The 27,175-nt window shown below is 39.9% G+C and overlaps 2 protein-coding genes across 2 annotated transcripts in view; one reads left to right on the forward strand and one right to left on the reverse strand.

Annotated features, from left to right (window-relative positions):
• Nucleotides 1–18,089, forward strand: part of LOC149465246 (uncharacterized) — a gene marked incomplete at its 5' end in the record, with an annotated part of 38,629 nt that extends 20,540 nt beyond the window's left edge. Inside the window, 3 exons of the mRNA XM_089673496.1 lie at nucleotides 9,739–11,151; nucleotides 15,539–15,669; nucleotides 16,373–18,089. Coding sequence (XP_089529622.1) covers nucleotides 9,739–11,151; nucleotides 15,539–15,669; nucleotides 16,373–16,651 — 1,823 coding nt within the window. The remainder of the gene's footprint in view (nucleotides 1–9,738; nucleotides 11,152–15,538; nucleotides 15,670–16,372) is intronic.
• Nucleotides 18,090–19,970: 1,881 nt separating this feature from the next.
• EIF3M (eukaryotic translation initiation factor 3 subunit M) overlaps nucleotides 19,971–27,175 on the reverse strand; it is a 42,008-nt gene continuing 34,803 nt past the window's right edge. The window contains exons 9-11 of the mRNA XM_089673466.1: nucleotides 22,786–22,929; nucleotides 21,221–21,281; nucleotides 19,971–20,846 (exon numbers count right to left, since the gene is read on the reverse strand). Of these exons, the coding sequence (XP_089529592.1) occupies nucleotides 20,726–20,846; nucleotides 21,221–21,281; nucleotides 22,786–22,929 (326 nt within the window). The 3' untranslated portion in view covers nucleotides 19,971–20,725. The remainder of the gene's footprint in view (nucleotides 20,847–21,220; nucleotides 21,282–22,785; nucleotides 22,930–27,175) is intronic.

Here is a 27,175-nt window from a genome sequence, read left to right on the forward strand (position 1 = left end):
TCCATGAGATGTTCAAAGCTTGGGATATTTTTGTATCGCCTAACCCTGCTTTAAACTTCTCCACGACTTTATCTCTGACCTGGTGTGTTCCTTGGCCTTCATGATGCTGTTTCTTCACTAATGTTCTCTAACAAACCTCTGGCTTTACAAAACAGCTGTATTTATAGTGAGATTAAATTACACACAGGTGGACTCTATTTACTAGTTAGGTGACTTCTGAAGGCAACTGGCTCTACAAGATTTTAATTAGGGGTATTAGAGTAAAGGGGGCTCAATACAAATGCACGCTGCACTCTTCAGATATTTATTTGTAAAAATTTTGAAAACTGTCATTTTCCTTCTGCTTCACAATTATATGCCACTTTGTATTGGTCTATCACATAAAATCCCAATAAAATACATTTACAGTTTTGGTTGGAACATGACAAAATATGGAACATTTCAAGGGGTATGAATACTTTTTCAATGCACTGTATTTCTAAAGGTGCTATTGACTTGAAATTTTCACCACGTCGGAAACAACTCATGCAATCCATGAATACAAAGAAACCAAAACTAATAAGTTCAGAAATTAAGTTATGTGTAATAAAATGGAATGACACAGGGAAAAAGTATTGAACAAATGCAGAAAGGGAGGTGCAAAAAGTCATGGAAAGCCAAGACACCAGCTGAATTCTATCAGTAATTTGAAAGCAATCCTGCCCCTTGCCAGTGCAAATTAATATCAGCTGGTTCAGTCTCAACTGATGGCCCATAAAAAGGTGTCTCATTTCCAAGGTGTCACACAAAATGGGTAAAAGCAAAGAGCTCTCTCAAGACCTTTTCAACCTTATTGTTGCAAAACATTCTGATGGCATTGGTTACAGAAGAATTTCCAAACTTTTGAATGTTCCAGTGAGCACTGTTGGGGTCATAATCCGGAATTGGAAAGAACATAATTTCACCATAAACTGGCCATGAACAGGTGCTCCTCGCAAGATTTCTGACAGAGGAGTGAAAAGAATTATCAGAAGAGTTGTCCAGTAGCCAAGGGCCTCTGGTCAGATGAGACCAAAATTGAACTCTTTGAATGCCATAATACACATCATGTTTGGAGGTCAAATGGCACTCTGCACATCACCCCAAAAACACTATACTAACAGTGAAGTCTGGAGGTGGGAACATCATGGTGTGGGGCTGTTTTTCAGCATACGGCACTGGCAAACTTCATATCATTGCAGGAAGGATGAATGGAAAAATGTACCAAGACATTCTTGATAAATACAGTGCATCCAGAAAGTATTCACAGCGCTTAACTTTTGCCACATTTTGTTATGTTACAGCCTTATTCCAAAATGGATTAAATTCCTTTTTTTTCTTCAACATTCTACAAACAATACCCCATAATGACAACGTGAAAGAAGTTCATTTTGAAATCTTTGCAATTTATTAAAAATAAAAAAACACACATGTACATAAGTATTCACAGCCTTTGCCATGACACTAAAAATTGAGCTCTGGTGCATCCTGTTCCCACTGATCATCCTTGAGATGTTTCCACAACTTGATTGGAGTCCACCTGTGGGACATTCAGTTGATTGGACATGATTAGGAAAGGCATAAACCTGTCTATATAAGGTCCCACAGTTAACAATGCATGTCAGAGCACAAACCAAGCCATGAAGTCCAAGGAATTGTCAGTAGACCTCCGAGACAGGATTGTATCAAAGCACAGATCTGGGGAAGGGTACAGAAAATTTTCTGCAGCATTAAAGGTTCCAATGAGCACAGTGGCCTCCATCATCCGTAAATGGAAAAAGTTTGGAATCATCAAGAATCTTCTTAGAGCAGGCCACCCGGCCAAAATGAGCGTTCGAGGGAGAAGGGCCTTAGCCAGGGAGGTAACCAAGCACCCGATGGTCACTCTGAAAGAGCTCCAGCATTTCTTTGTGGAGAGAGGAGAACCTTCCAGAAGAACAACCATCTCTGCAGCACTCCACCAATCAGGCCTGTATGGTAGAGTGGCCCGACAGAAGCCACTCCTCAGTAAAAGGCAAATGGCAGACTGCCAAATGGCCCCTGAGGGACTCTAAGACCATGAGAAACAATATTCTCTGGTCTGATGAAACAAAGATTAAACTCTTTAGCCTGAATGCCAAGCGTCATGTCTGAAAGAAACCAGGCACCACTCACCTGGCCAATACCATCCCTACAGTGAAGCATGGTGGTGACAGCATCATGCTATGGGGATGTTTTTCAGTGGCAGGAACTGGGAGACTAGTCAGGATCGAAGGAAAGATTAATGCAGCAATTTACAGAGACATCCTTGATGAAAACCTGTTCCAGAGCGCTCTGGAACTTAGACTGGGGCGACGGTTCATCTTTCAACAGGACAACGATCCTAAGCACACAGCCCACATAACAAAGGAGTGGCTATGGGCCAACTCTGTAAATGTCCTGGAGTGGCTCAGCCAGAACCCAGACTTGAACCCGATTGAACATCTCTGGATGGAGAGATCTGAAAATGGCTGTGCACCAACGCTCCCCTTTCCAACCTGATGGAGCTTGAGAGGTACTGCATAGAAGAATGGGAGAAATTGCCCAAAAACAGGTGTGCCAAGTTTGTAGCATCATACTCAAAATGACTTAAGGCTGTAATTGGTGCTAAAGGTGCTTCAACAAAGTATTGAACAAAAGCTGTGAATACTTACATACATGTGTTTTTTTTTGTTTTGTATTTTTAATAAATTGCAAAGATTGCAAAACAAACTTCTTTCACATTGTCATTATGGGGTATTGTTTGTAGAATGTTGAGGAAAAAAATGAATTTAATCCATTTTGGAATAAGGCTGTATCATAACAAAATGTGGCAAAAGTTAAGCGCTTTGAATACTTTCTGGATGCGCTGTATGTTGCCGTCTACAGGATGATGAAGATGAAACGATGGTGGACATTTCAGCAAAACAATGATCCCAAACATAAACACAAGGAAACTCTCAATTGGTTTCAAAGAAAGAAAATAAAGCTGCTAGAATGGCCCAGCCAATCAATCACCTGACTTGAATGCAATAGAAAATCTATGGAAAAAACTAAAGATCAGAGTCCATAGAAGAGGTCCACGGAACCAAGATTTGAAGAGTGTTTGGGCTAAAATCACACCTGAGCAACGCATGCGACTAATTTCCCCATACAGGAGGCATCTGAAAGCTGTCATTACCAACAAAGGATTTTGTATGAAGTATTAATAAATTTCAGTTAGCGTGTTCACCATTAGAAATATATTTACTGTGAAAAATGGTGACATGTTCAACACTTACTTTACCCAGTGTGTGTGTGTGTGTGTATATACATATATATATATATATATATATATATATATATATATATATAAACCTGCAGATTTGTTTACCAATAAGGATAAAAAGCAATCTGGTGTCAGTAGCAGGGGTATTTAAATTCAAGGAAGTTCGTTGAGTAAATTTTCTTCCAGCAGATGTCCAAATCTCATGTTTGTGTTATGACTTAGAATATATTTACTTATTGTATGTCTATCAAAAACACACACCCTTCACAGTACCCCCTTACAGTAGGTGTCCCCATCAGAGTGCCCCCTTACACTGGGTGTCTTCATCACAGAATCCCCTTACACTGGGTGTCCCCATCACAGTGCCCCATTTCATCAGGTGTCCCCATCAGAGTGCTCCTGTCTTTTTTAGTGCTAGGCAGAGGGAGGGAGTCAAGAGGCACAGCACGCTGCAGGTCTGGGTGAAGGAAATTCCACTTCCATCCTCCTGGGTTGCTGGGGGGCGAGGCATGCATTTGACACCAGCGCTCCAAGCAACTAATGACTGCAGAGTAAGGGGAGAAGTTGCACTGGGGATTAGCAAGTTGGAGGTCACTTGGTCTAGGCCTGCATCGCAGTCTGCCATTTAATGATGAGTGGGCTATGCTATCTTTGCAGGACCTATTCTCTGTGCTTTAGATAATAACATGGTGAAAGACAAATTTGAATATAACCCAATGAAAACACAGATCGTCTTTCTATAAGGTGATAAATATAAATTAAGTAACCTGGAGCAACCAATCAGAAGCGTAGCTACTGGCTGACTTCATTTAATTGCTGAATGCTAGACTCTGATAGTACATCATTAATAGCTGCATCGCATTACTAAATAAAGCTTTTTATGCTTCATTAAATTTCGGGTGTTAGTAAAATAGTAATAACTGGCTAGCTTGCAGATGTACAATGGGACAGAACTTTCCTATGGTATTGAGGTATGATTGAATTCAATTTCTTCTACTGAAAGGTTTAATAGCAGTTACAAGGCATGTACCAAACATGTTAGGATGATATGATACACAGTTAAGCATAATGAAGACACATGTCTAGATGGACATATTTAAAGGACAACATTTTGCTATTTTTCTTAGGTGAAGATAGCATAGGAATATAAATTTAAGGGATAGGAGGGATGAGGTACAGTGGGGAAAATAATTATTTGATCTCCTGCAGATTTTGTAGGTTTGCACACCACAAAGAAATGAGGGATCTATAATTTTTATCATAGGCGTATTTTAAATGATAGAGACAGAATATCAACCAAAAATACAGAAAAAAACATATGATACAAATGTTATAACTTGAGTTGCAGTTCAGTGAGAAAAATAAGTATTTGATCCCCAAGCAAAACATGACTTGGTGGAGAAACCCTTGTTGGCAAGCACAGAGATAAGACATTTCTTGTAGTTTGTTAACAGGTTTGAACACATCTCAGGCTGGATTTTGGTCCACTCTTCTTTACAGATCTTCTCTAAATCCTTTAGGTTTCTTGGCTCTTGCTTGGCAACTTGACGTTTCAGTTCCCTCCATATATTTTCTATAGGATTAAGGTCTGGAGACTGGTTAGGCCACTCCATGACCTTCATGTGCTTCTTCTTGAGCCATTCCTTTGTTGCCGTGGCAGTATGTTTTGGGTCATTGTCATGCTGGAAGACCCATCCATGACCCATCTTCAATGTTCTGGCTGAGGGAAGAAGGTTCTCATCCAAGATTTTACAATACATGGCCCTGTTTATTGGCTCCTCAATGTGGCAAAGTCATCCTGTACCTTCAGCAGAGAAACAGCCCCAAAGCATAATGTTTCCACCTCTGTGCTTGACTATAGGCATGGTGCTCTCAGGGTCATAGTCAGCATTTTTCTTCCTCCAAACATGGCGAGTCGAGTTAATAAAAAGGGCTTCGTTTTGGTGTCATCTGACCACAGCACTTTCTCCCAATCATTCTCTGAATCATTTAGATGTTCATTGGCGAACTTCAGACGGGTCTGTACATGTCCCTTCTTGAACAGGGGGCCTTGCGGGCACTGCAGGATTTCAATCCATGACAGCGTATTGTGTTACAAATGGTTTGTTTGGTGACTGTGGTCCCAACTGCCTTGAGATCATTCACCAGCTTCTCCTGTGTAGTTTCATTGTTGATCCCTCACTTTTCTCATGATCATCCTTACCCCATGAGGCAAAATTTTGCATGGAGCTTCAGACCGAGTACGATTGATGGTTATTTTGTATTTCTTCCATTTGCGAATAATGGCTCCATCAGTTGTCTCCTTCTCACCAAGCTTCTTTCTGATGTTCTTGTAGCCTAGAGCCTTGTACAGGTCTACAGTCTTGTCCTTGACATCCTTTGACAGCTCTTTGGTCTTGCCCATGGTGGCGAGGTTTATATGGAAGAAAGATATTCTGTGGACAGGTGTCTTTTATACACCTAACGAATTGTAATTATGAGCACGTTGTTAAATTGACAGGACTAATCTGTGTACCACATGAGCACATACCCAGTCTGTTGGAGACAGAATTATTGTTGGTTGGTAGGGGATCAAATACCTATTTTACTCACTGAAATGCAACTCCATTTATAATATTTGTATCGTGTTTTTTTCTGGATTTTTGGTTGATACTCTGTCTCTATCATTTAAAGTACACCTATGATAAAAATTATAGACCCTTCTTTTCTTTGTAAGTGGGCAAACTTACCAATCTGCAGGGGCTCAAATAATTATTTTTGCCACTGTATGAGGGTAAAAAGAAAATAGGAAGAGAAAGTGATGGAGGGAGGAAGGGACTAATTTGGTCACCAATGATATTCAGTAACTTTAAGTATTCAATATGTGTGTGAAAAAAGATTAGCCATTTGTTAATGTAAGTGTTCACTACAAGTGTGGCAAACAACAGTAGACAGATGATCGATTGGTTAGGTGAGGGATCATGTTTTTGACAAGACGTCAATTCATGTGGAGAAATTGGTCCACCTGGTATGTAGTCTATTTTTGGAACAGTCTTTAAGGGATGGGACAGTGGTAGAGTTCTAATGTATGGGTAACAATGCCTTGGCAGGATTTAACAGGTGTGGAATACTGATCGTTTATACTGGCTTGTTCGATGGTCAGAACAGTGAAATAGGAAAGTCAAAGAGTCAAGTGAGAAAGGTATCCCAGTTATGAGGGACATGTATCTTGCAACTTTTATCCAAAACAGATGAATCAGTGGGCAGTTCCACCATATATGAGAGATAGTTTGTTCAGAGCCACAGCCCCTGCAGCATGTGGCAGAGTGTCAAGATATATGGAGTAGAGTTTGGTGGGGGTGAGATACCATCTAGCTATAGTCTCCATCATGTTGAGCCGAGTTTGCGACAGCAATGATTGCCACAGACATGGGTATGGGACCTTTTTGCAGCCTTTATTGGGAAGGGGCGAAGGGTGAAACATTTTTTTATGATTTTTAGTCATGTGACTTGATCATGCACTCCACAATTTTGTTTCTTTCTTTTTGAGTTCATACTCACTTGTAATTAAAAATATACTGCTCTTCCTTATTGTCTATCAGAAATCCCATCTACAAAAGATGCAGATGCATATACAAATGGAGATGCAGCCATATTTGTTGTGCCGCTATGTACTAATGAGATATTGTTATTTCAGTTATATCTGCTGTATATATGCCAAATATGCTATTCCATGATTTGCGATTAATATACCATTATCTTGTACTTCTGCATATAATACAAACACAAAACTCTTTAAAAGAAAAAGTCTTCATACTTTTGGTGCTTGTTGAGGAAGTTGCTGCCAGGAGTAGAATCCTGGATTTTTGCTTCTCTAGGAGCATATGTTACAAATCCATTTCTTAGTGACTGAGGTATTTAGCGTAGTATTGAGTAGATAACTGCATCAAAAAAGAGATTTCAAAAGGGTTGAGGTCCTTTAGGGATTAGAAAGGGCTTTGGTAACGAGTTCACAAAGTAATGAAGTTGGCGGTATCTCCATGTGCCTAGTGTGTGTGTTCCCAATGTTCTGTAGAATGTTGAAGAGTACCATTACAGATGTGGTGTAGGCATAACATTTGTTCTGAGGTTCAGTTGCTCCCTGGAGGGCAGTAATAGTTGTGTCCCATCAGAGGCAATAATGAGGAGTTATGCAAGAAGTTGTGACATTTGAGGGCTGCATCCCAGATTGATAAGGGGGTTCTAGTAAATCAGGGGTCACCTAATTTTCTAAGCAAAGGGCCAGTTTACTGTCCCTCAGACTTTAGGGGGGCCGGACTGTGACCTGTGGGAGTAGAAAATGCCCCAGCATCAGTGGGTATAAACAATGCTCCATCATTGGTTTGAATGGAAGGAATAGTGCCCCATCGATGGTATCAGTTGGCAGAATAGTGCCCCAAGGGCCACAGTTTGGAGACCACTGTAGTAAATGGTGATATATCACCAAGGGAGATTTGTGTGACTGAGGTATTCAGAGAAATTTAGAGAGGTTCATACTGCTAGGAGTCATTTCCAGTGACACCCATCTTCTGGTATCTGTGTTGAGTGTCCCATCTATTACTCTTTTAAAAGAAGCAACTTGGTAATAAAGTTGAGTGTGAGAGAAAGCTAGGCTTCCTTTACCTTTCTCCGAGGATAAGGTGGAAGATTTTGTTCTGCCATGGCACCATATGAATTGTGCACAATGCACTGAAGGGTTTTGCCATATTGCCAAGGTAGGTTATGGGGATCGTTTGAATAGATAAAAGACTATAGGTAATGCATTCATTTCAATTTCATTCATTGTCCCTATCCTGGAGGTACAAGAGTATATCAATTTTGTTAGATATTTGTTGTTTCTATGTACTCCATTTTTTTTATTCCTCAACTGCACACAATCAAATGGGGTTTATTTGTAGTAAAGTATGTTATTCCAGTATTCTGCTGGCAAGGACTTTTGTATTAGTTTAATATCTACATTGAGGTGTAAATTGATCAATAGCTCTTGCAGACTGTGAGATCTTACCTGGCATGGGAAGAATTGTTTTGTGTGCATATAATGTCTTGGTCCCTAGAGACATGTTGTTAAATAGGGTATTGGTGTATGCACATTGCTAAGGGGCCTAGGGTCCGCTGGAAAAGTTTGTAATAATTCCATGTAGAGCCATCTTAGTCTGAGCTTTTGCCAGCAGCTGTGCTAGAGATTGCCATACGTATTTTGTCTTCAGTAATTGAATCTAAAGCTACAAGGTGGGCTCTGGATATGTGTGAAAATTCTTTATTGGAGAGATATTCCTTGAGGAGGTTCATGTGTTTTTGTCTGTCTTTGGAGTTTTTATATGTTCAGGCTTTTTATAGAGATTGATAGAATTTCGTATAAAGGTTTTAACTAACAGTTGAGATGTGTACTAAGGTATCCGTTCTTGTTTTTAATTTTAGGTATGACAAATGCTGCCTTCTTCATCTTTAGGACCTTGGTTAATAATTTATCTGGTTTATTTCCAAACCTAAGAACTTTTTATTTGCGAGATGAAATTAGGGAGCAGTTTTTCCTCTTGAGGTGAGCAGTGCTTACTTACATATAAGCACCCTTGGGAATACAATAGTGGGGGGATGTCAGTAACTGTTAATGCTCACAGAAAATGGGTAGAATGACACAACATTCTTCCAGAAGAGGCCCAGAGAAACTACATGCAAGAGAAGGCATAAGGGCCATGCTGCAGCATAGAAAAAGGGTAAGTACAACCTGGGCACCATTTATCTTCTTTACAGAAGACAGAGAGGGAGAATCCAAAAATAATTGGGGTAACACTTTTAAGGTAGATATAAACCCTTACTAGATGGCATTTAGTGTGCTAAGGCTGTATATCATGAACAATTACTGTGTTTTTCCCATAAAATACCATTTTTACTCCTTATTTTATTCTTTTTATTGAATCTCAGTGCTGCTATTCTCCTACACCTTGTTTTTGTCGCTTCCTGTCTACACATATTTGCTTCAGCATTGCTGATTTATGATGGTGACAGTGATGGACCATACCTACACAATTAGTGTCGGCACAGCCACTTGTAGCCTTCACTAGGAATGCAGATTGAGAGGATGACAGCCTGTCATAAGCATTAACATGTATCTTTGTGGCATGATCACTAGATATTAATTTAAAGATTCAGATTTAAAAAGATTAACAACTGTTGAAATGTATTTACACGTTAAGGATATATGACAAATATAGAGACATAGTAACTTGTTTTTTATGTACTTGAATAAGAAAGAAAATGGCTGCATTTAAACAGACTGCAAATGCACCAGTGATTGCTATACAAACTGGTGTTCCCCTTTAACAATGTCATAACAATTCAGCTTTACAAATAGTTACTGTCTGCAAAAAGAGCGTGACATATACCACAACCTTAGTACTGCTTTAATGTTTCTTAAATACATTTTTGTTTTAATACAGATAGGAGCAGCCTTCCAAATGTTTATAACAGAATAGATAAGGCACATCTCTGTAAAGAACAGAGAAGCAACAGCAACTTTACAGAGAACAAAGCCAAGTTTGCAGCCGTTCAGCCTGGCCTAAAAGAGTGCTGTGATGAAGAACTTACTGAGGAGCTCCCAGATGACAGAGCAGACCTGCAGGATCCTGATGAAGATGGAGAGAGTGCAGCTAAATGCTGCAGCACTCTACAGACACAAGCTATAATGGAATCTGTCATGTTACCCCGAGACAATAATAAAACATTGGCTGTCTGCAGTCAAGAAGCAAACCAGCAGACAGACTGCAGCCTTCGTACAACTGGAGAAGGTACAAGTGAAGTAGTTTATATTGTAATAGATAAGACAGACACTACAGAGAACAAGCAAGGTGTCCTAATAAATGAGACGCAAGCAAAGGAATCCCAACTGTTTCCTCAATCTATAAAACAATTAACAAATGGGCATAGTGCAGATAAAGAGGACCCTGCATATGGAGACAGCACTGGCTGCTTGTCTAGGGATGAGAATAGCTATTCTTCTTCAGTTCAGAACTGTGGCTCATCAAGGGTGAGCATGGCTTCTTGGCGCAATCAAAATAAACAGCCTAAAATGGAACCAGTGAATTTGGCAAAAGAGAGCAGTGATAAATTCTGTGAAGATTTTCCTCTTTCTAATCAAACAGAGAAAGATAATCAAAACCTATTTGTAGAAGACACTAGCACCAACTGTGAGGACATAAGAAGGCCCAGCTGTGGTACAACAGCAGAAGATGAGAGCAGTGTAGACCAGGAGCAGATTTCCTGCTCGTTGCCATGCGATGATCTGAACTGCTGCGAGGAACAAGTAAAAAATATGTATTTGCAGTCTGCTTCAGATAATAAGCAGAACTGCCAGGGTTCTCAGTCAAACCTGGAGAACACCAATATCTTAGAAGGTAACATTTTACATGGAGATCAGAGAGAAATGTGTCCACTAGTGAGGGAAGATGATGAAAAGCTTGGAGGATCAAACATAAGTGATATAAATTTTAGAAGAGGATTGCTTGCTGATGGACATAGTGTCAATATTTATCAGATAACAGAGGAAAGCGATGAACCACTAAGTGTGGAGAAAGAAAATATCAATGCGGAGAATAATGTGGCTTCTAATTTCACACTTGAAGAAAGTAGCAGACAAATTGTACCAAAGCCTGCTGGGTCCTCCATAGAAATGGCCAAAACAAACTCACACAGAGAAAGGATAACAAACATGTCTGACAGGTCAATAAAACCACTTTGTTTATCCAGAGCCAACCCATGGAATGGTCAGCCTTCAAACAAATCATCCAGCGATTTGGGCAACTGTACACTGCCATATTTATCGAGTCAAGATATGTGCACCAACGCTGAGATAGGTAAGCAGCCATGTATCATCTCTATAAAAATGATTTCTAAAATTGTGACTACTGGTGGCCACAAATTATAAAATATATACCATACATAGAATTCCACCATAGAGGTCATGGAAGCTAGTTAAACAAACATATTTTAGTTACTTATACTCCACAGGATATCAGATTCCTGATGACAAATTTTAAATTATTCAAGCCAGTGGTGTATTATTTAAATAATCCCTAATGTCTTCTAATTCCTATATTAGGGGTAGTATTAACACATAGCTTTTTCAAAGCAATATACTGTATTTAAGGCACATCATAAGTGTGTGGCACTAATGGGACTTCCTTTCACCTAAAAGATTTCAGTTTGTTCTTCAATGGAGTTGTAGTTTATAGGTTACATTAAAAGTGCAAAAAGTTCTGAAATGATTTATCTTTGTCTAATTTTTTTTGTACATCACAGAAACCTGACATTTTAACTCATTAAAAAAAAGTAAGTGTGGTGAAAGTACCCCCTTTTTTCTCATGGCCTATCAGTTTGGCAGGGATTGCATAATGTGTACATATTTGTGTGGTCAAAAAGGCACCAAACCATAGGTCCAAAGCCTGGACATTGCTGAATTGTAAGCAGCTTTGTGAACCACATACAGTCAGGTCCATAAATATTGGGACATCGACACAATTCTAACATTTTTGGCTCTATACACCACCACAATGGATTTGAAATGAAATGAACAAGATGTGCTTTAACTGCAGACTGTCAGCTTTAATTTGAGGGTATTTACATCCAAATCAGGTGAACGGTGTAGGAATTACAACAGTTTGCATATGTGCCTCCCACTTGTTAAGGGACCAAAAGTAATGGGACAGAATAATAAACATAAATCAAACTTTCACTTTTTAATACTTGGTTGCAAATCCTTTGCAGTCAATTACAGCCTGAAGTCTGGAACGCATAGACATCATCAGACGCTGGGTTTCATCCCTGGTGATGCTCTGCCAGGCCTCTACTGCAACTGTCTTCAGTTCCTGCTTATTCTTGGGGCATTTTCCCTTCAGTTTTGTCTTCAGCAAGTGAAATGCATGCTCAATCGGATTCAGGTCAGGTGATTGACTTGGCCATTGCATAACATTCCACTTTTTTCCCTTAAAAAACTCTTTGGTTGCTTTTGCAGTCTGCTTTGGGTCATTGTCCATCTGCACTGTGAAGAGGTGCCCAATGAGTTCTGAAGCATTTGGCTGAATATGAGCAGATAATATTGCCCGAAACACTTCACAATTCATCCGGCTGCTTTTGTCAGCAGTCACATCATCAAGAAATACAAGAGAACCAGTTCCTTTCCTTCTCCATACTCTTCTCTTCCCATCACTCTGGTACAAGTTGATCTCGGTCTCATCTGTCCATAGGATGTTGTTCCAGAACTGTGAAGGCTTTTTTAGATGTCGTTTGGCAAACTCTAATCTGGCCTTCCTGTTTTTGAGGCTCACCAATGGTTTACATCTTGTGGTGAACCCTCTGTATTCACTCTGGTGAAGTCTTCTCTTGATTGGTGACTTTGACACACATACACCTACCTCCTGGAGAGTGTTCTTGATCTGGCCAACTGTTGTGAAGGGTGTTTTCTTCACCAGGGAAAGAATTCTTCGGTCATCCACCACAGTTGTTTTCCGTGGTCTTCCGGGTCTTTTGGTGTTGCTGAGCTCACCAGTGCGTTCCTTCTTTTTAAGAATATTCCAAACAGTTGTTTTGGCCACGCCTAATGTTTTTGCTTTCCCTCTGATGGGTTTGTTTTGTTTTTTCAGCCTAATGATGGCTTGCTTCACTGATAGTGACAGCTCTTTGGATCTCATCTTGAGAGTTGACAGCAACAGATTCCAAATGCAAATAGCACACTTGAAATTAACTCTGGACCTTTTATCTGCTCATTGTAATTGGGATAATGAGGGAATAACACACACCTGGCCATGGAACAGCTGAAAAGCCAATTGTCCCATTACTTCTGGTCCCTTAACAAGTGGGAGGCACATATGCAAACTGTTGTAATTCCTACACCGTTCACCTGATTTGGATGTAAATACCCTCAAATTAAAGCTGACAGTCTGCAGTTAAAGCACATCTTGTTCATTTCATTTCAAATCCATTGTGGTGGTGTATAGATTCAAAAATGTTAGAATTATGTCCATGTCCCAATATTTATGGACCTGACTGTAAATATAAAAGAAATGTGTGGTCTGTATTGAAAGGCTCTATCACATCCAGGCTGGAAGGTATTGGACTCACAAGCGCAAAGTAGCAGGGCATCAAAGTAATGTTCATGGTACTAGAGCACACAACCACAATCACAATTAAGTGAAGCTTTGTGCTGCAGGAAGAACCCATGACGTTACTGGACATTGTGGGGTTCCTTCCAAACTGGGATACTGCTTGAAGCGGTCTCAAAATAACTGACCAGCAGGGCCCTACTGCATAACCCATGCAGGGTTTCCCCCTTTCTTGTTAAAAATGGAAAACCTAGGACTACAAGACAAAGTTTTAGTAGATGGCTGTGGCACAGTGACCATACTGATTATTAAGTGTGTATTACAAAATAGCCAGAGCTGTGTTGGGGATTATTTTTTACAGCTTTTTTTTTTTTTCTCCCTTCTACGTCAATATTTTTATTAAAGAAGTTTTTGTTTTAAGAATACAACAAGCTCATGATACGCCCATGCAGGGGCAGAGCAGAACAATAGCATACATAAGCAGATACAAGTCAGCAGGATGTATTAGCCAAATAACGGAATGTCCAATTACATCAAGGAGGGACAGCAAAAAGCCGAACCAAATAGAAGCAGCAGCAATCCATCATATTACCGGAAAAAAAAAAAAAAACAAACAGAGGAAAAACCCCTACCGAAAAATATCAACTCAGAACATACGGGAAAGGAAAAAACAAACAAAAAAACCCAAAAAACTGATATAAAAAAGAAAATATAAAAACATAGAAAGAAATAAGGAAGAAAGAAAGATTCAGAGAGAAAACATGGAAGAAAAGAAGACTAGAAGAGTCACAGATCCAGGGCTAGCACAGGCAACGACTATAAGAGGCCATAGCTAGTAGGAGGCAGGGATGGCAGCGAATAATGTATCCAAGGTTCCCAAACCTTAAGGAATCTCGGAGGAGAATCATGAAGAACACTAGACATCTGTTCATTGATCAGCATAGCATTCATCCAGCTCTTCTCCCCCTGGAAGACAACCGAAGGGGTTCCCCAAGCTTGAGCTATAGCACGTTTGACCGATTTTTTACAGCTTTGATATGGGAGTTGTTCGATTTTATTTACCGGTGTTTATAGAAGCTAGGCTTCCCCCATGGATATAACAAACCCGTTGGGCTGCTTCCTGAAGCTCAGTACAGGAAATGAGAGGAGGAAAAAGGACTTTGAACAAGCCATGTGCTCAGTAACTAGTTCTGGAGACTTTGGAGAAGAAACAGTTGTTTTCTGGACTTCAGAGAAGCAAGAGACAGTCTAGAAGATGACCCAATCATAAGGAAAGACTGAAAATAGAAACGTTACCTGGGGATGACACTACACCTACAACCCAAGTATCTTTTAGTGTATCCCAAATGCTATTTTGTTGGCAAAGCTGAATATTTTGGGCATGTGTACATTGTATGCATATTTTGTTATACTTTGCATACTATGAATTGTTTTTCCTGCAGTTGTATGTGCTGCCTGTTTAGTAAAGTAAACATTAATACACTACAGGTTATTTTTAAGCTTGCTTGGTTTTACAGCAAAGAACCTTAAAAGTTGCAAAGTAAGCACATGGCTTGTTCAGGATCCTTTCCCCTCCCCTCATTTCCTGTACTGAGAATCATGAAGGAGTCCAAAAGGTTTGTTACCATATCACAAGGGGAGGCCTAGCTTCTAAAAACACCACATGTAACTAAAATCTAACAATTCACATATCTAAGCTATAAAAAAAAAAAAGTCACCAACATAGCAATAGCAACACAACAGCCAAAATATATATTTTTTTAGACTTTGGATGATGTAGCAGGGTTAGAACCCCTCTGTGTTTGCCACATTGACTATTGTAACAGAGGCAGAACGAGATAGGGATCCAAAATTTCACCAAAACAAGAGGTAAGGGTACATTTTCTTAAAAGGGACACGTCTTCCATTATTAGGAGAGCAAAAATGTCTATATATAACAGAGGATTTTTGTTAGGATTTCCTAAAATATTAACTGATTAGTTTACATACTTAATTGGTGAAGCTTGTCTGCTTACATAAACAAAATCCTTGCCATGTTGTGAATATCATTTAAGAAAATGAAAAAGGTCCCACTGTTTGTCTGAGCTCCTTCAGTACATCTGTTAACCACACAATCTAATTTTTCAAATTCATTATTCATCAGGTTCATCAATTAGGAGGCTGGCACTTGACAACTTGTCTATGAATGTCCATCCAGTTCCCAGGAAGGATCACAGCGCAGAATGGAATGCAATAGCTCAGACGTTTCACAATTCCCCTTTTCCCACAGACGACGTAAGTCTATTACAAATCATCAGTCACTGCACCTTGACTGATCTAACCTCATAGCTATTTGCAATTGTACAAACAGCTGGATGCTTCAAGCCTTCGACAGGTTTAATGTACGATGGCCAGGGCAACATGGGCTAATTTGTCTAACTGGCAAAGGAGAATATGGCAGGCAGTATTTAAATCAGGCAGCTAAAGAAACATTCAGTATCACAGGTTTACATTTGTCTGTTGCTGCAAAGCTTAGCTAAGTCAGGTAGGGCAATCCTTGACCAATAAAAAAAGAATCCTTTGGCTGGGTTAATTCTATTGACTGCAAACATGTTGGCATGTATATTTAGCATGAATTACTGCATAGTATTTTGGTGCCAAGATAGATTTTTCAGTAAAAAAAAAAAAAAAGCCAAATTTCAAAGGCTAGGCTGTCTCAGTCAATTGTCTTTTTTTTCCTTGTATGAAAATACAGCAGAATGGTCACTGGCAGTCCATGAAGTACTGTATATTCTAATCATTGTCACTTTATTAGTTTACTCGCTGAAGCGGCTACTGTACATGTATTTATTTCCCTTCAGAAACGTGAAGCCTTATCCATCAAAGAAGCAATGGTCCATAGCACAGTGTATTTGTAGATAATGTTAATGGAGAGAAAATGGTTATTGTCCCAAAATAAATATATGTATGGTTATTAACATTTCCTCTTTTTGTTTAGTTTCATGTGATTGAAAAGCAAACCCGCAGCTTCAGCTACTCAGCAAGAGCCCATTCTACAGGCCTAAACATTGCACAGACTAAAGCACAGCTTGACTCAGGTCAAGGCAAAGCAGAGAGCAGCTCACGCCCCACCATACAGCATCAGATAAATGCTATTGAGAAGTTTCTACAGTACCACAGACTGCATGGATCAAAGAAGAGAAAGCTGGAGGACTGCAATGAAACCAAGGAGCCTAAAGAAAATACCACTTCTGAAGATATTACCCCAGAGATGTAACAACGGAATGATTTAATTGCAAGCAGCATTTAACCTACCACCAATTGTGTTTTTGCTTGGGTGCTTTTTATTTATTTTTTAAATTACTTGACAAAAAAGGTGTAAATAACCATCCATATTAAAATGCAATTCCAGTCTAACACAAACGAGTTTTAAAAACGTCCCCTCCCTGCTGGCTAACCGGTGTAAAAAAAAAAAAGATGTGTATGCTTACACAATTTTACTCTGCTCTGGTCATGTGATCCCATGTTTGTGAGCAGCGCTGTTGGGGCGAGAAGGGACTCCCAACCACTGTGAATTCTGAGGGCCACGATGTCACGCATAGATTCTGCATCCCAGCCATTGTCAGTACTCCCTCCTCTCCCCTGCAGCTGCTGCTGACTGACACCGAGGAGCCAGAGCTGCGGATCACATGACAAAAAAAAAAAAAAGTACGTATAAAGATCTTTTTACATAGGTTGGGCAGCAGTAGGGGGAGGAAACATTTGTAAGACTATTTAGTGTATTTATAAAGCATTAAATGTCATTCACCAAATATTCACTATAGGTGAGTCTTTCTTCAGGGGTCTTAGATGGAATTAGAATTAGATGGAACGATTAAACACCATGAATGTCAAACTGACTGCTTTATAAATATGCCCCAAAGTGTCACGTCCTAAATTTAAATGTAAAGTTTGATGGTTGGATTTGCACCGATCCCTTCGTAAAGGTTTTGAACATTTTTTTTTTCTTATAGGTTTCTGAAAGGGATTATGAGAGAAAGGATATTGAGATGAAGTAGAAAAAGAAAAAACAGAAAAAGGGTGGGGGAGGAAAAGGTGGTTATTATTATTATACAGGATTTATATAGCGCCAACAGTTTGCTCAGCACTTTACAATATAACGGGAGACAATACAGCAACAATACAGTTCAATACAAGAGGGTTAGGAGGGCCTGAACCTTGGAGCTTACGATTGATACTTTATTTGTGGCTAAGCAGTCAGCACAGGTTCCACAGGAAAATTGCCATTTTTCCTCATATACAGAGCAAATTATTAAATCCTCCTTTGCTAACCTAATGCCCAGGGCTTGGCAAATCCTGGTGACCAGACCAGGCAATTTCAGTTTTCTTCAACCTTATCTCTGTTTTATATCTGGGTATATTAGTGCAAGAAAATTTGTCTGAAGGCTCAAACACTTTGTTATCTTTGACCAAAACATAAATCTGTGCTTCCACAAATTGGATTTAAAAAAAAATTCTAGCTAATGGCTGATGTCACATTGTGTGCCAACCATAATTTTGGAGCTCTGCTAAACACATTACATGCATCAAACACCTCACAGCCTGGCTGATCAATGGTTTTGTTTCATGTTCTTAAATGTCTAACTGTATTTGTGGGTGTATTAAACAGCACCAAATTTCTTACATTTAAATAAAATCCGTTTTAATTGGAGGAATCAGGACTCAAATGATATCTGTCCAGGCTTATTTATATGAAAGATTTATGTTTTCCCCCTTGTTTTAGGTTTATCTACTGAAAGCTGCCCTCCTCATACTGTACCCTCAGAGCCTGGGAAATAGTTTGCAAGGTCAGGAAGTTGATCCGACAAAAAAAATGCTGGACCTCTGATCCCCTCTCTGATCTTGTCAAATGCCAAAATCCTATGTGAAAAGCATTTAGAAATTCATTCCTTTAACCTTCACCAAGTAGGTTTCCCATTCCATTAGGTATGTATGTGAATGCAAAATACACTTGAAGTAAACAAAAGCTCTGTGACAGTGGCTCTAAATCTGATGCTTCTTTTACTTTATAACAGATTCACTTAAAAGATCAATTCACCTTTAGGAACACATTATAGCCATGTTCAGGTTATAACATGTAATGTGTTCCTAAGCACCCGATTCCTACCCCCAAAGTCCCACCTTCCTGTGACAGCGTGTGGATGTTCCCCTGCAGCCATTTTTCCTTTGCTCACAGTTATCTGTGAATTAATAAACTACACGTCCCGTTTGCCACTGCAGCAGATGGACTTTTAGGTTTTCAATGGAATACAAGTGCAGTAATCGGCGCACCTGTAGTCTATTGATGCTTTCTAACTGAAAGCTTGTACAGATATACAGGCACAAAGATGGAGGAAGAGTCTGCAGGAGCCTAACATTGCACCCATGTTCCACTGATCTCTTGAGGGTAAAAAAAAATAACTAAATGCACAATTTTTTCCTGCAAAAATATCTGCATCTATAATTTTTTTCCCTAAAAGGTGCACTTAAACTGGATTACCCGTATCAAAATTCAGCCAGTTGAACCATCCGAATTTTGATCTGTGTGTAGCCCTATCTGTTCAAAAGCAGACAATTGTTGACCATCTTTTGCTAAATGGTCCTGCTAGAAAACCAGCAATTGATCAGCTGCTGATCAGTGTATTCTAACACGGAGATGGTTGGAGTCTCCGCTGTCAAAATACAATAGCGCATTGCTTGTGTGGATGCAGGAATCTGAGTTTTTTTTTTTTCTTTCCATTCAGCCCACTGGTTGAAATGGAAAAAAAAATTAAAACTGGATATACACAGAGTTCTGTTTTTATTTAACAAACACAACCCAAAAAATAGGTGTAGTTGTTACTGTTAGTGACAAATATTCTCGATTGGATGAACTTTTAAACAAAGACTGATACACTGAGTCACACAGGGCTCTGCCATATGAATTGAGCATGCTCTATAAATCTTGACGTTAAAGGATACATTCTAGTGCACTTGAGGCTCCATAGCATTATTTAGTCCACAGGGTTCCAAAGACTGCAACATGAGATATGCTTATATATGATTTCAACCTAATATGCAGCATCTTGCTGTGGCAAAGATCCCATATGTGGTTCTACATGCCTCCGGACGTTTATTTTATTTTAAGTTAGTCTTGTCCTTTTTGTCCATTCATGTTTTTCTATTGTAGTATTTATGATGGCAGTTGCTTGGAATCCACATTGGTAGTTATTTTAACCAATATTAATAAAATATTATTGTTTGATATATTTTGAATTTAGTACTGCTTTTCTGGCATCCCAGCCCAGAGAATATTTGTCACTAACAGGTTGTTTGTGTTTGGTTACGGTGACCACGCTTAATTCAAGTGGAGGTGGGCCGATATGCAAATCTATTTTCATCAACTTCAAATGTGTTTTTTTTTTAGTAAATCCAGTTTTAGCCCTAAAATTTCAAGTGAAAATTCAGATATATATGCTTTAACTACTTTGCAAATACATTTAGCTGCAATATGAAGAGCTACTTGGCCTCTGAGCTGACAAAAATAAAAACAAATCAAATAAACACCACACACGCCATAAGATGTTATGTTCAGATTTTATATCAGGTCGCTTACAAATGTCAAAAATGAATAGTGTGGCTTTTGTAAAGGAGAAATTTCCCTGTATTTCAGGCTTTGTGAAACTGCCCAAAGAGTCAAGCTTTTCAGGCCAGGCACAAACCAAAGGCTGCATCTTATCAGTTCCAGAAGTAACAGACACAGCAAGACCAGGGAGCAGTGTCACAGTAATGGAGATAGATCACTGATAGAACCCAGTGTCTTATCATACACCTATGGCAATGAGGATTACAAAAGTGTTCAATATCTTTCCTTAAAGAATTTATATTCCATAATTTAAAACTAGCAACTGAGGACAGCTAGTACAGACTTGGGTGAAACACATTAAAGGCCAACTCTACTAAAAACATATACTTCAGTTTAGATAAGAACTGGTAGGTTAAATCATCTTATATCACTAATTGGTGACATTTTCTCATTCTACTTTTTCTCCCCTCCCCTTCTGAACCACAACCAAAGGCCCCTTTCCTCTCCCCTCCCTCCTGACCCATAACCAAGGCCCCTTTCCTCTAACTGCTGCTACCAGCTATGGCATTTGCAAATAGAGAGTACACTACTAGCATTAAAAAAAAATAAAATAAAATAAAGTTAGCATATGATTCAACTTGCCAGCAACCACATAAAACTGACATATCTGTATTGGGGGTGGAATTGGTCTTTAAAGTCCAGAGCTGTGGTAATATTCAGCTTGGTTAAGAGAAATGGCTAAAATGGTCAAGCATCAGAAATACTATGTAGACTGTTCTTCACTTTAGCCAAGTTAATTTTCCAGGAGTTCAGAATGTCGTATAACTGTTGCCACTGCTGCTTTCCAAAGGTCCTGTGTGTGCTGTGACTACAAAAGAATAGAAGAAAGACAAACTCTTACAACAAGGCCAAGTTTTTCCTTCAGTCATTCAGACAATGTTATTTTGCACAGAGGATTTCTCAGCACAATTCCCATTTTATGAAGCCACTATAGCAAGACGTGTAGCTAATTAGCATTCAGGCCACTGTCACGGTCATTAAGTGAAATGTGCTGGAAAATAGGACACTTTCATTAAATAAGCTAATCACATTCGGTCTGGGCCTTAATAAAATTATGATAAATAGCTGGCATTTAACTACAAGCACATGATGGGAACAATCTAAAATATTAAACAGATATATTACGAGAAATAATTAAAACACACTAGACTGCAAACTATAGAGGAGAAATGAATACATTACCTTATAACAACTTTTTTCTGCGTCTGGTCAATCTTGCAGAATACCATCTTGGTTTTCACAGCTACAAAAATACATAGACAAAGCAAAAAATGTTTACCCAACAAGCAATACAAAAATACAAAATTATACCTCATTCATCAAATTGTCCAAAATAAGGCCCCGTTTTGCCACAGCATTCTGTCAGATTTCACTTTTCAGGTCCCTAGTGTGGTTTGGGAAAGATTCTACATGGTTGTTAATTCATTTGGTTCTTGTCTGATCTCTTGACAAATGAAGTTCAGTCTAGCTTAGGTTAGTATAAGAGAGCAATGTAGCAAAGTAATGCCTTCCGACGTTGCTTTCGACAGTAAAGATATCTGAATTTCGCAGGGAGCAGACATTAGCTGGCCATTGCTGCATGTATACAAGACCAGAATTTGGTTTAAAAAAAAAAAAAAAAAAACACGCCTCATATCCAGTAATTATGATGTCTGGAGGTATGCATCTCCCAGCATTCATTTTAATTCTCCATCGATGAGCTCTGAAAGTCCATTCCAAAAATCGCCAAAATTATATCTGGCTCAGATACTCCAAATCCACTCAGATAATTCATGGTGAACAGTGAGGAACACTTCACCAAAGTTTCAGGCCTAAAGACCAGGAACTTCATGGTAAAAAAAAAAGTTGCACGAGGTTTCCTACAATATACAATGTATTCAGAGTTGGGTGGAAAAAGCTTATATGTGTATCTACAACAAAATCCTGGCAAGAGACTAGTTGAGGCAGCCAAGTTCTGGGTAGAAGGAACTTGTCCCAACACAAAAATATTAGAACCTCACTGTCCAATACAATTACACATTAGAACAAATCACAACAGCAACAGAATATGAGAGCCTATGCTCAGTGTTAAATCACATTTAGGCAGAATGCTACATTACATTCTTAGGTGTGTCAAGTGGATCTTTGCGTGCCCCCCATCTTTTTTCCCCGTCCATTTACCAGGTGATCCGTTGTGCACATTTCCAATACTTACCCACTCAGAGGATCCAGCATCGTCCCACTGAGATCTTCTTGTATTCTTCCACCGCTTTGTCCTGCACTACCATGTTGCTTGTGACATCAAGAGGCCTCTGCTGGCTCCTCCTGGTTCAGCCGGCATGCTTCCTAATGATGTGGCACTAGGCACGCCCCCTTTCTGAATAAAGCACTGTGGAGTAGATCTACTAAAACTGGTGCACTCAGAATCTGGTGCAGCGGTGCATGGCAGCCAATCAGCTTCTAACTTCAGCTTGTTCAGTTAAGCTTTGACAAAACCTGGAAGCTGATTGGTTCTATGCAGAGGCAACACCAAATTTTCCAGTTTTAGCAAATAACCCCCATGCCTCCTGGAATATGTGACATGCATAGCGAGGACAGCGCACATTAGTCACCTAGCTGAATGATGTGCAGGGAGAGGGGCTGTACTCGTTTTGCCCCCCCCACAAAAAAACCCTATTCTGGTGGCAGAGGGGAGAAGGAATGGATAAGAGGGAAGCCTTTCCTGAGGGTGAAGATCTGTTTTCATGGGAAGCATGAACATGACTTACCATCAATCATGAAAGCTTCCACATCCTCTGCCCCGATCTGTAGCTCCTGCTGAATGATATCAAAAGAAATTTCCTTGTTTTCCACAGCCATTCCCATGAATGTTAGAAGTCTCATTTTCTCCATGTTCTGTTCATGTGACAGACCTTTAAAAAAAAAAAAAAACAAAAAAAAAAAAACACATGTAATGACTGATCTATACAACGTTAAAAAGAAAATAGTATATCTCATTCTGTAAACAATTATATTTCAACAAAAAAAAAAAAAAGATAAAAATCCCTATAGCAGGTCTGTGAATAAAATAACAAAATGACATGAGCTACGGTCTTTGTCCTGATTTTAATATACGCTTACACTGCTAAATATCAATAATTAAATGGCCAGTACTGGCTACAGAAGGATATTTTTGGGTTACGCCATCCAGAGGTTTGTATTTCTTGTGGACTCTAGTTCAAGATCTACTTGCAGAGTTTAAAGCCCTGTCCTTTGTATTGTGGTATTTTATGCTGTGTCAATACGCCTGCGATGTTCTACCCAATATGTCACAAGATTCACCTTGGCCAATAAAAAAAAAAAGCCTTATGCTCACTCATAAAAAGACAAGGTGTTTGCTGAATGGCTTATTTACCACATGACTGATTGTTACCTTCCGGCCACACAAGGAAAGTGTGTAGGACTCGGCCAGGAACCCAGATGACTGCATGCAGCACAAGCTGCTGAACTGTATTACAACATCCACACTGGCCAGAGCACTGTAATGCCTCATACACATGGTGACAATATCAGACAAATGATCAGCAGGAGTTTTTTTTTGTTGGCATTCTAGTCTCATATAGAAAATGAAGAGGTTACTAAGCTACGAAAAGTCTTATAAGTCAGAATACAGCTTCAGAAGTGATGTCATGTATTTTACTGTATTGTAATGTATTCTTTTGTTTGAGCATGCGCAGTCTTGGTCTTCCGATTTTTTTTTCCTGACAAATACTGTACTGATTAAACAAAAATCGTTCATTCTGGTATCAAAACGAGAAGGTTTCGTGTTTTTCCCTTTGGATAATTTTGCATGAACTGTCGTGATTGGCTCTCGAAAGCGGTGTACGAATGATCAGATTATGATATGATTGCTTCGAAAGCAGTATTTTTTGTCTGATTTTTGTGTTAGTGTGCACTAGGCATAAGTAATCATTTGAACCACACTGGCCCAAACTAAATTTTTGGTATTTTTGGCAAAATTTCAAGATGAGGATGGGAAGGACATGGTGACATTCTATTGCTGTTAATTACAGCTCGGGGAGGTGGAGATTAAAAGGGAATTTGTTATGTTTTATGCAAACAATAACGATCAATAATGTGGTTCATGTTATCAACATGTGTGTTAAAATGTAAGTTCAACTTTTCAAAAAAAAAAAAAAAAAAAAAAAAAAAAGTGAACTCATACTGTTGTACCTAACTCCATGTGTGATGAGCTGTCAGTGCTCACGCAGTCAAGTGTAGCTGTCTGGGGATCTGAAACCTCCACTTTTCTTCCCCTTCTTTCTGTAGGGCTTCTGGCATGGATCAGAGCAATTCTCTGTGCTGGTGCAAATAGTAATCGCTCTGATCCATCCCTGCAGAAGAGGGAGACGAGCAGGAATTTTACATCCCTGGGCTGCTACACCAGCTGCGTGGGTACTGACAATTCATCACACATGGAGGGAAGTACAGCAGAGGCAGAGGAGCAGCAGATGTTCCTCAAGTATCTGACAGTATTTTGCCCCATCCATTTTCCTTCTATCCTGACAAGTGCTCCAGACAGTCCCTGCTGAAGAGAAAACCCCCCATAATAGGATATTACCACCTCCATGCTTTACTGTAGGAATCGTGTTAATTGGATGGTGAGCTGCATTGGTTTTCCACTGGACATATGGTTTAGTGTTGAGGCCAAAAAATTCAATTTCAGGCTCATCTGACCATAACACCTTTTTCCATGTGGCCTCAGAATCTTCAAGGTGCATTTTGGCAAAGCTCAGTCCTTACTTCATGTGGCCCTTCTTGAGTGGCTTTTTTCTTGCAACCCTCCCATACAAGCCACATTTGTGAAGAATGTGTGATGTTGTCACATGCACAAAATGACCACTCTTTGTCATAAATTCCTGGAACTGCTTCAGAGTTGCTGTAGGCCTCTTAGTAGCCTCTCTGACCAGTTTCCTGCTGGCTCTTTCTGGTACAATAATTTTGTTGTATGCAGGATGACAATAAAACTGATCGCCCACGCAGCAGAATGGAAAAAAGGGCAAGTAATGAAAGCCTGTAGATGTCAACTGCAACATTTCTGAACATTAATAAATATCCTCAGTGTGGCCGTACGACAGAAGCCATGGGTCTGCCTAGGTGTCCCAGGCACGAAGGCCTGGGAGCTCAATACAAGGAAGTATGGAAAGGAATCAAATGGGAATATCTAGTAAAGACAAGAAAGAAGAAAGGCAAAAAGAAAAGAAAGGAGGGGAGAAAGAGGAGGGAGAAGAGGAAGGGACGGTGGAGGTTCCTGCAGGCCTGGGTAAGAGTCAAAATCTAGGATTCGCCAAGCTAAGTGGGAACAGGGTAGGAAGGGCATATGACCACCACATCTTCAAAAAATTTAGCATGAGAACCTTTCCAAAATCGAGCTCCTAATCTTCCCCCCAGCCCGCCCCCACCCCCCCCCCATACTCTCCATCACGACCAACAACGCCACCATCAGTCCCACCCCGCAAGCCAAAGTCCTAGGTGGCACTCTAGACTCAAACCTGTCCTTCCAACCCCATGTCCAATCGCTGGAAAACTCATGCAGACTCCACCTCCGCAACATCTCCAAAATACGTACGTTCCTAACCCCAGACACTACTAAACAACTCGTTCACTCCCTCATTATTTCCTTTCTGGACTACTGCAACTCCCTTCTCACCGGCCTACCTCATCACAGACTATCCCCGCTTCAGTCTATCCTGAACTCAGCGGCCAGACTCATCCACCTTACCAACCGCTCCTCTTATGCCACCCCCCTCTGTCATTCCCTCCACTGGCTCCCGATTGCCCAATGCATTAAATTCAAACTACTAACATTGACATACAAAGCCATTCATAATGATGCCCCAAACTACTTCACCGACCTGATACCCAAATACCACCCAACCCGTAATCTTCGCTCCTCACAAGACCTCCTACTTTCTAGCTCCCTGGTCTCCATCTCCCACGCCCGACTGCAGGACTTCTCCAGGACTTCCCCCATCCTCTGGAACTCACTACCCCAATCCATCAGACTGTCACCTACCCTCACCTTTAGGCGCACCCTGAAAACCCATCTCTTCAGGGAAGCCTACCCCACCCTCACCTAACAGCCGATCTCCTCCACTCCATCCCCCACAGCCACTTCCTCCTGTACCACTTTCCCCTCCCTCCTAGATTGTAAGCTCAAAAGAGCAGGGCCCTTGAACCCCTCGTGTATTGTTTTGTTACTGTATTGTCTCATGTTCTGTCCCCCACTATAATGTACAGCGCTGAGCAAACCTTTCTGGCGCTATATAAATACTGTATAATAATAATAATAATAAAAATAAAAAGAATCATGTAAAATACTGGACATTTTTTTCATGCAACATCCAGGTGGTCAAATTGGTTTTCACTGCTTGAAAAAGAACTGATGGTTTCTTCCACTCCTTGGCTATGGTGTGTTTAGCAGAAATAAAGAAGTAGGTAGCAAGTTTTTGTTGATAAGAGAAAAACCTGGATCGGACAATGTAACAGGGATAGTTTAGCTTCTTAGCCTCCTGGCCCTTTCATCCAGTTTGGAGTGTTGGAGTGATGTCCTGATCCAGAGAGGGTCTTTGTTGTACCAAATACTTTCCACTTCTCAATAACAAAATTCACTATGCTTCTAGGCATTGATAAAGCCTTTGACTTTTTTTGTACATATCTCCTGACTTGTGCCTGTCCACAACTTATCCTGGAGATGTTCTGACAGTGCCTCGCCACCCATAGTTGATTGTTTGCTTCAGTTGCTCTACCAGGGACTGAAATGCTCCTGGAAAGCTTTTCATGCTGAGCTAATCAAAATGACCACAGCTGATCACAGTTGAAAGTCAAATGGCTTTGTGTGGTATTGAGAACATGATTAGCTACACCTGATTGAGCTTACAAGTCATTTTTAGAAGGAGAAAACCCTTTTTTCAACTCCGTGATTCTGCTTTTGATTTTTTTCTGACATCTTTCACTTGGATGTCACCTTATGTATAAGTTTCACTGAGCAAATACAGGTGGACAAAACAAACTGTCTTCATTTTAGGCTGTAAAGCAACAAAATGTGATTTTAAAAAGGGGGGGGGGGCATTCTTTTCTATACCCTCTGTATGTGTAATACCTCCTTGGGTATGCTTT

The sequence above is a fragment of the Staurois parvus genome, unplaced genomic scaffold, assembly GCF_062004578.1.
Source record: "Staurois parvus isolate SC_StPar_1 unplaced genomic scaffold, SC_StPar_1.0 ptg000138l, whole genome shotgun sequence".
Taxonomy (NCBI): domain Eukaryota; kingdom Metazoa; phylum Chordata; class Amphibia; order Anura; family Ranidae; genus Staurois; species Staurois parvus.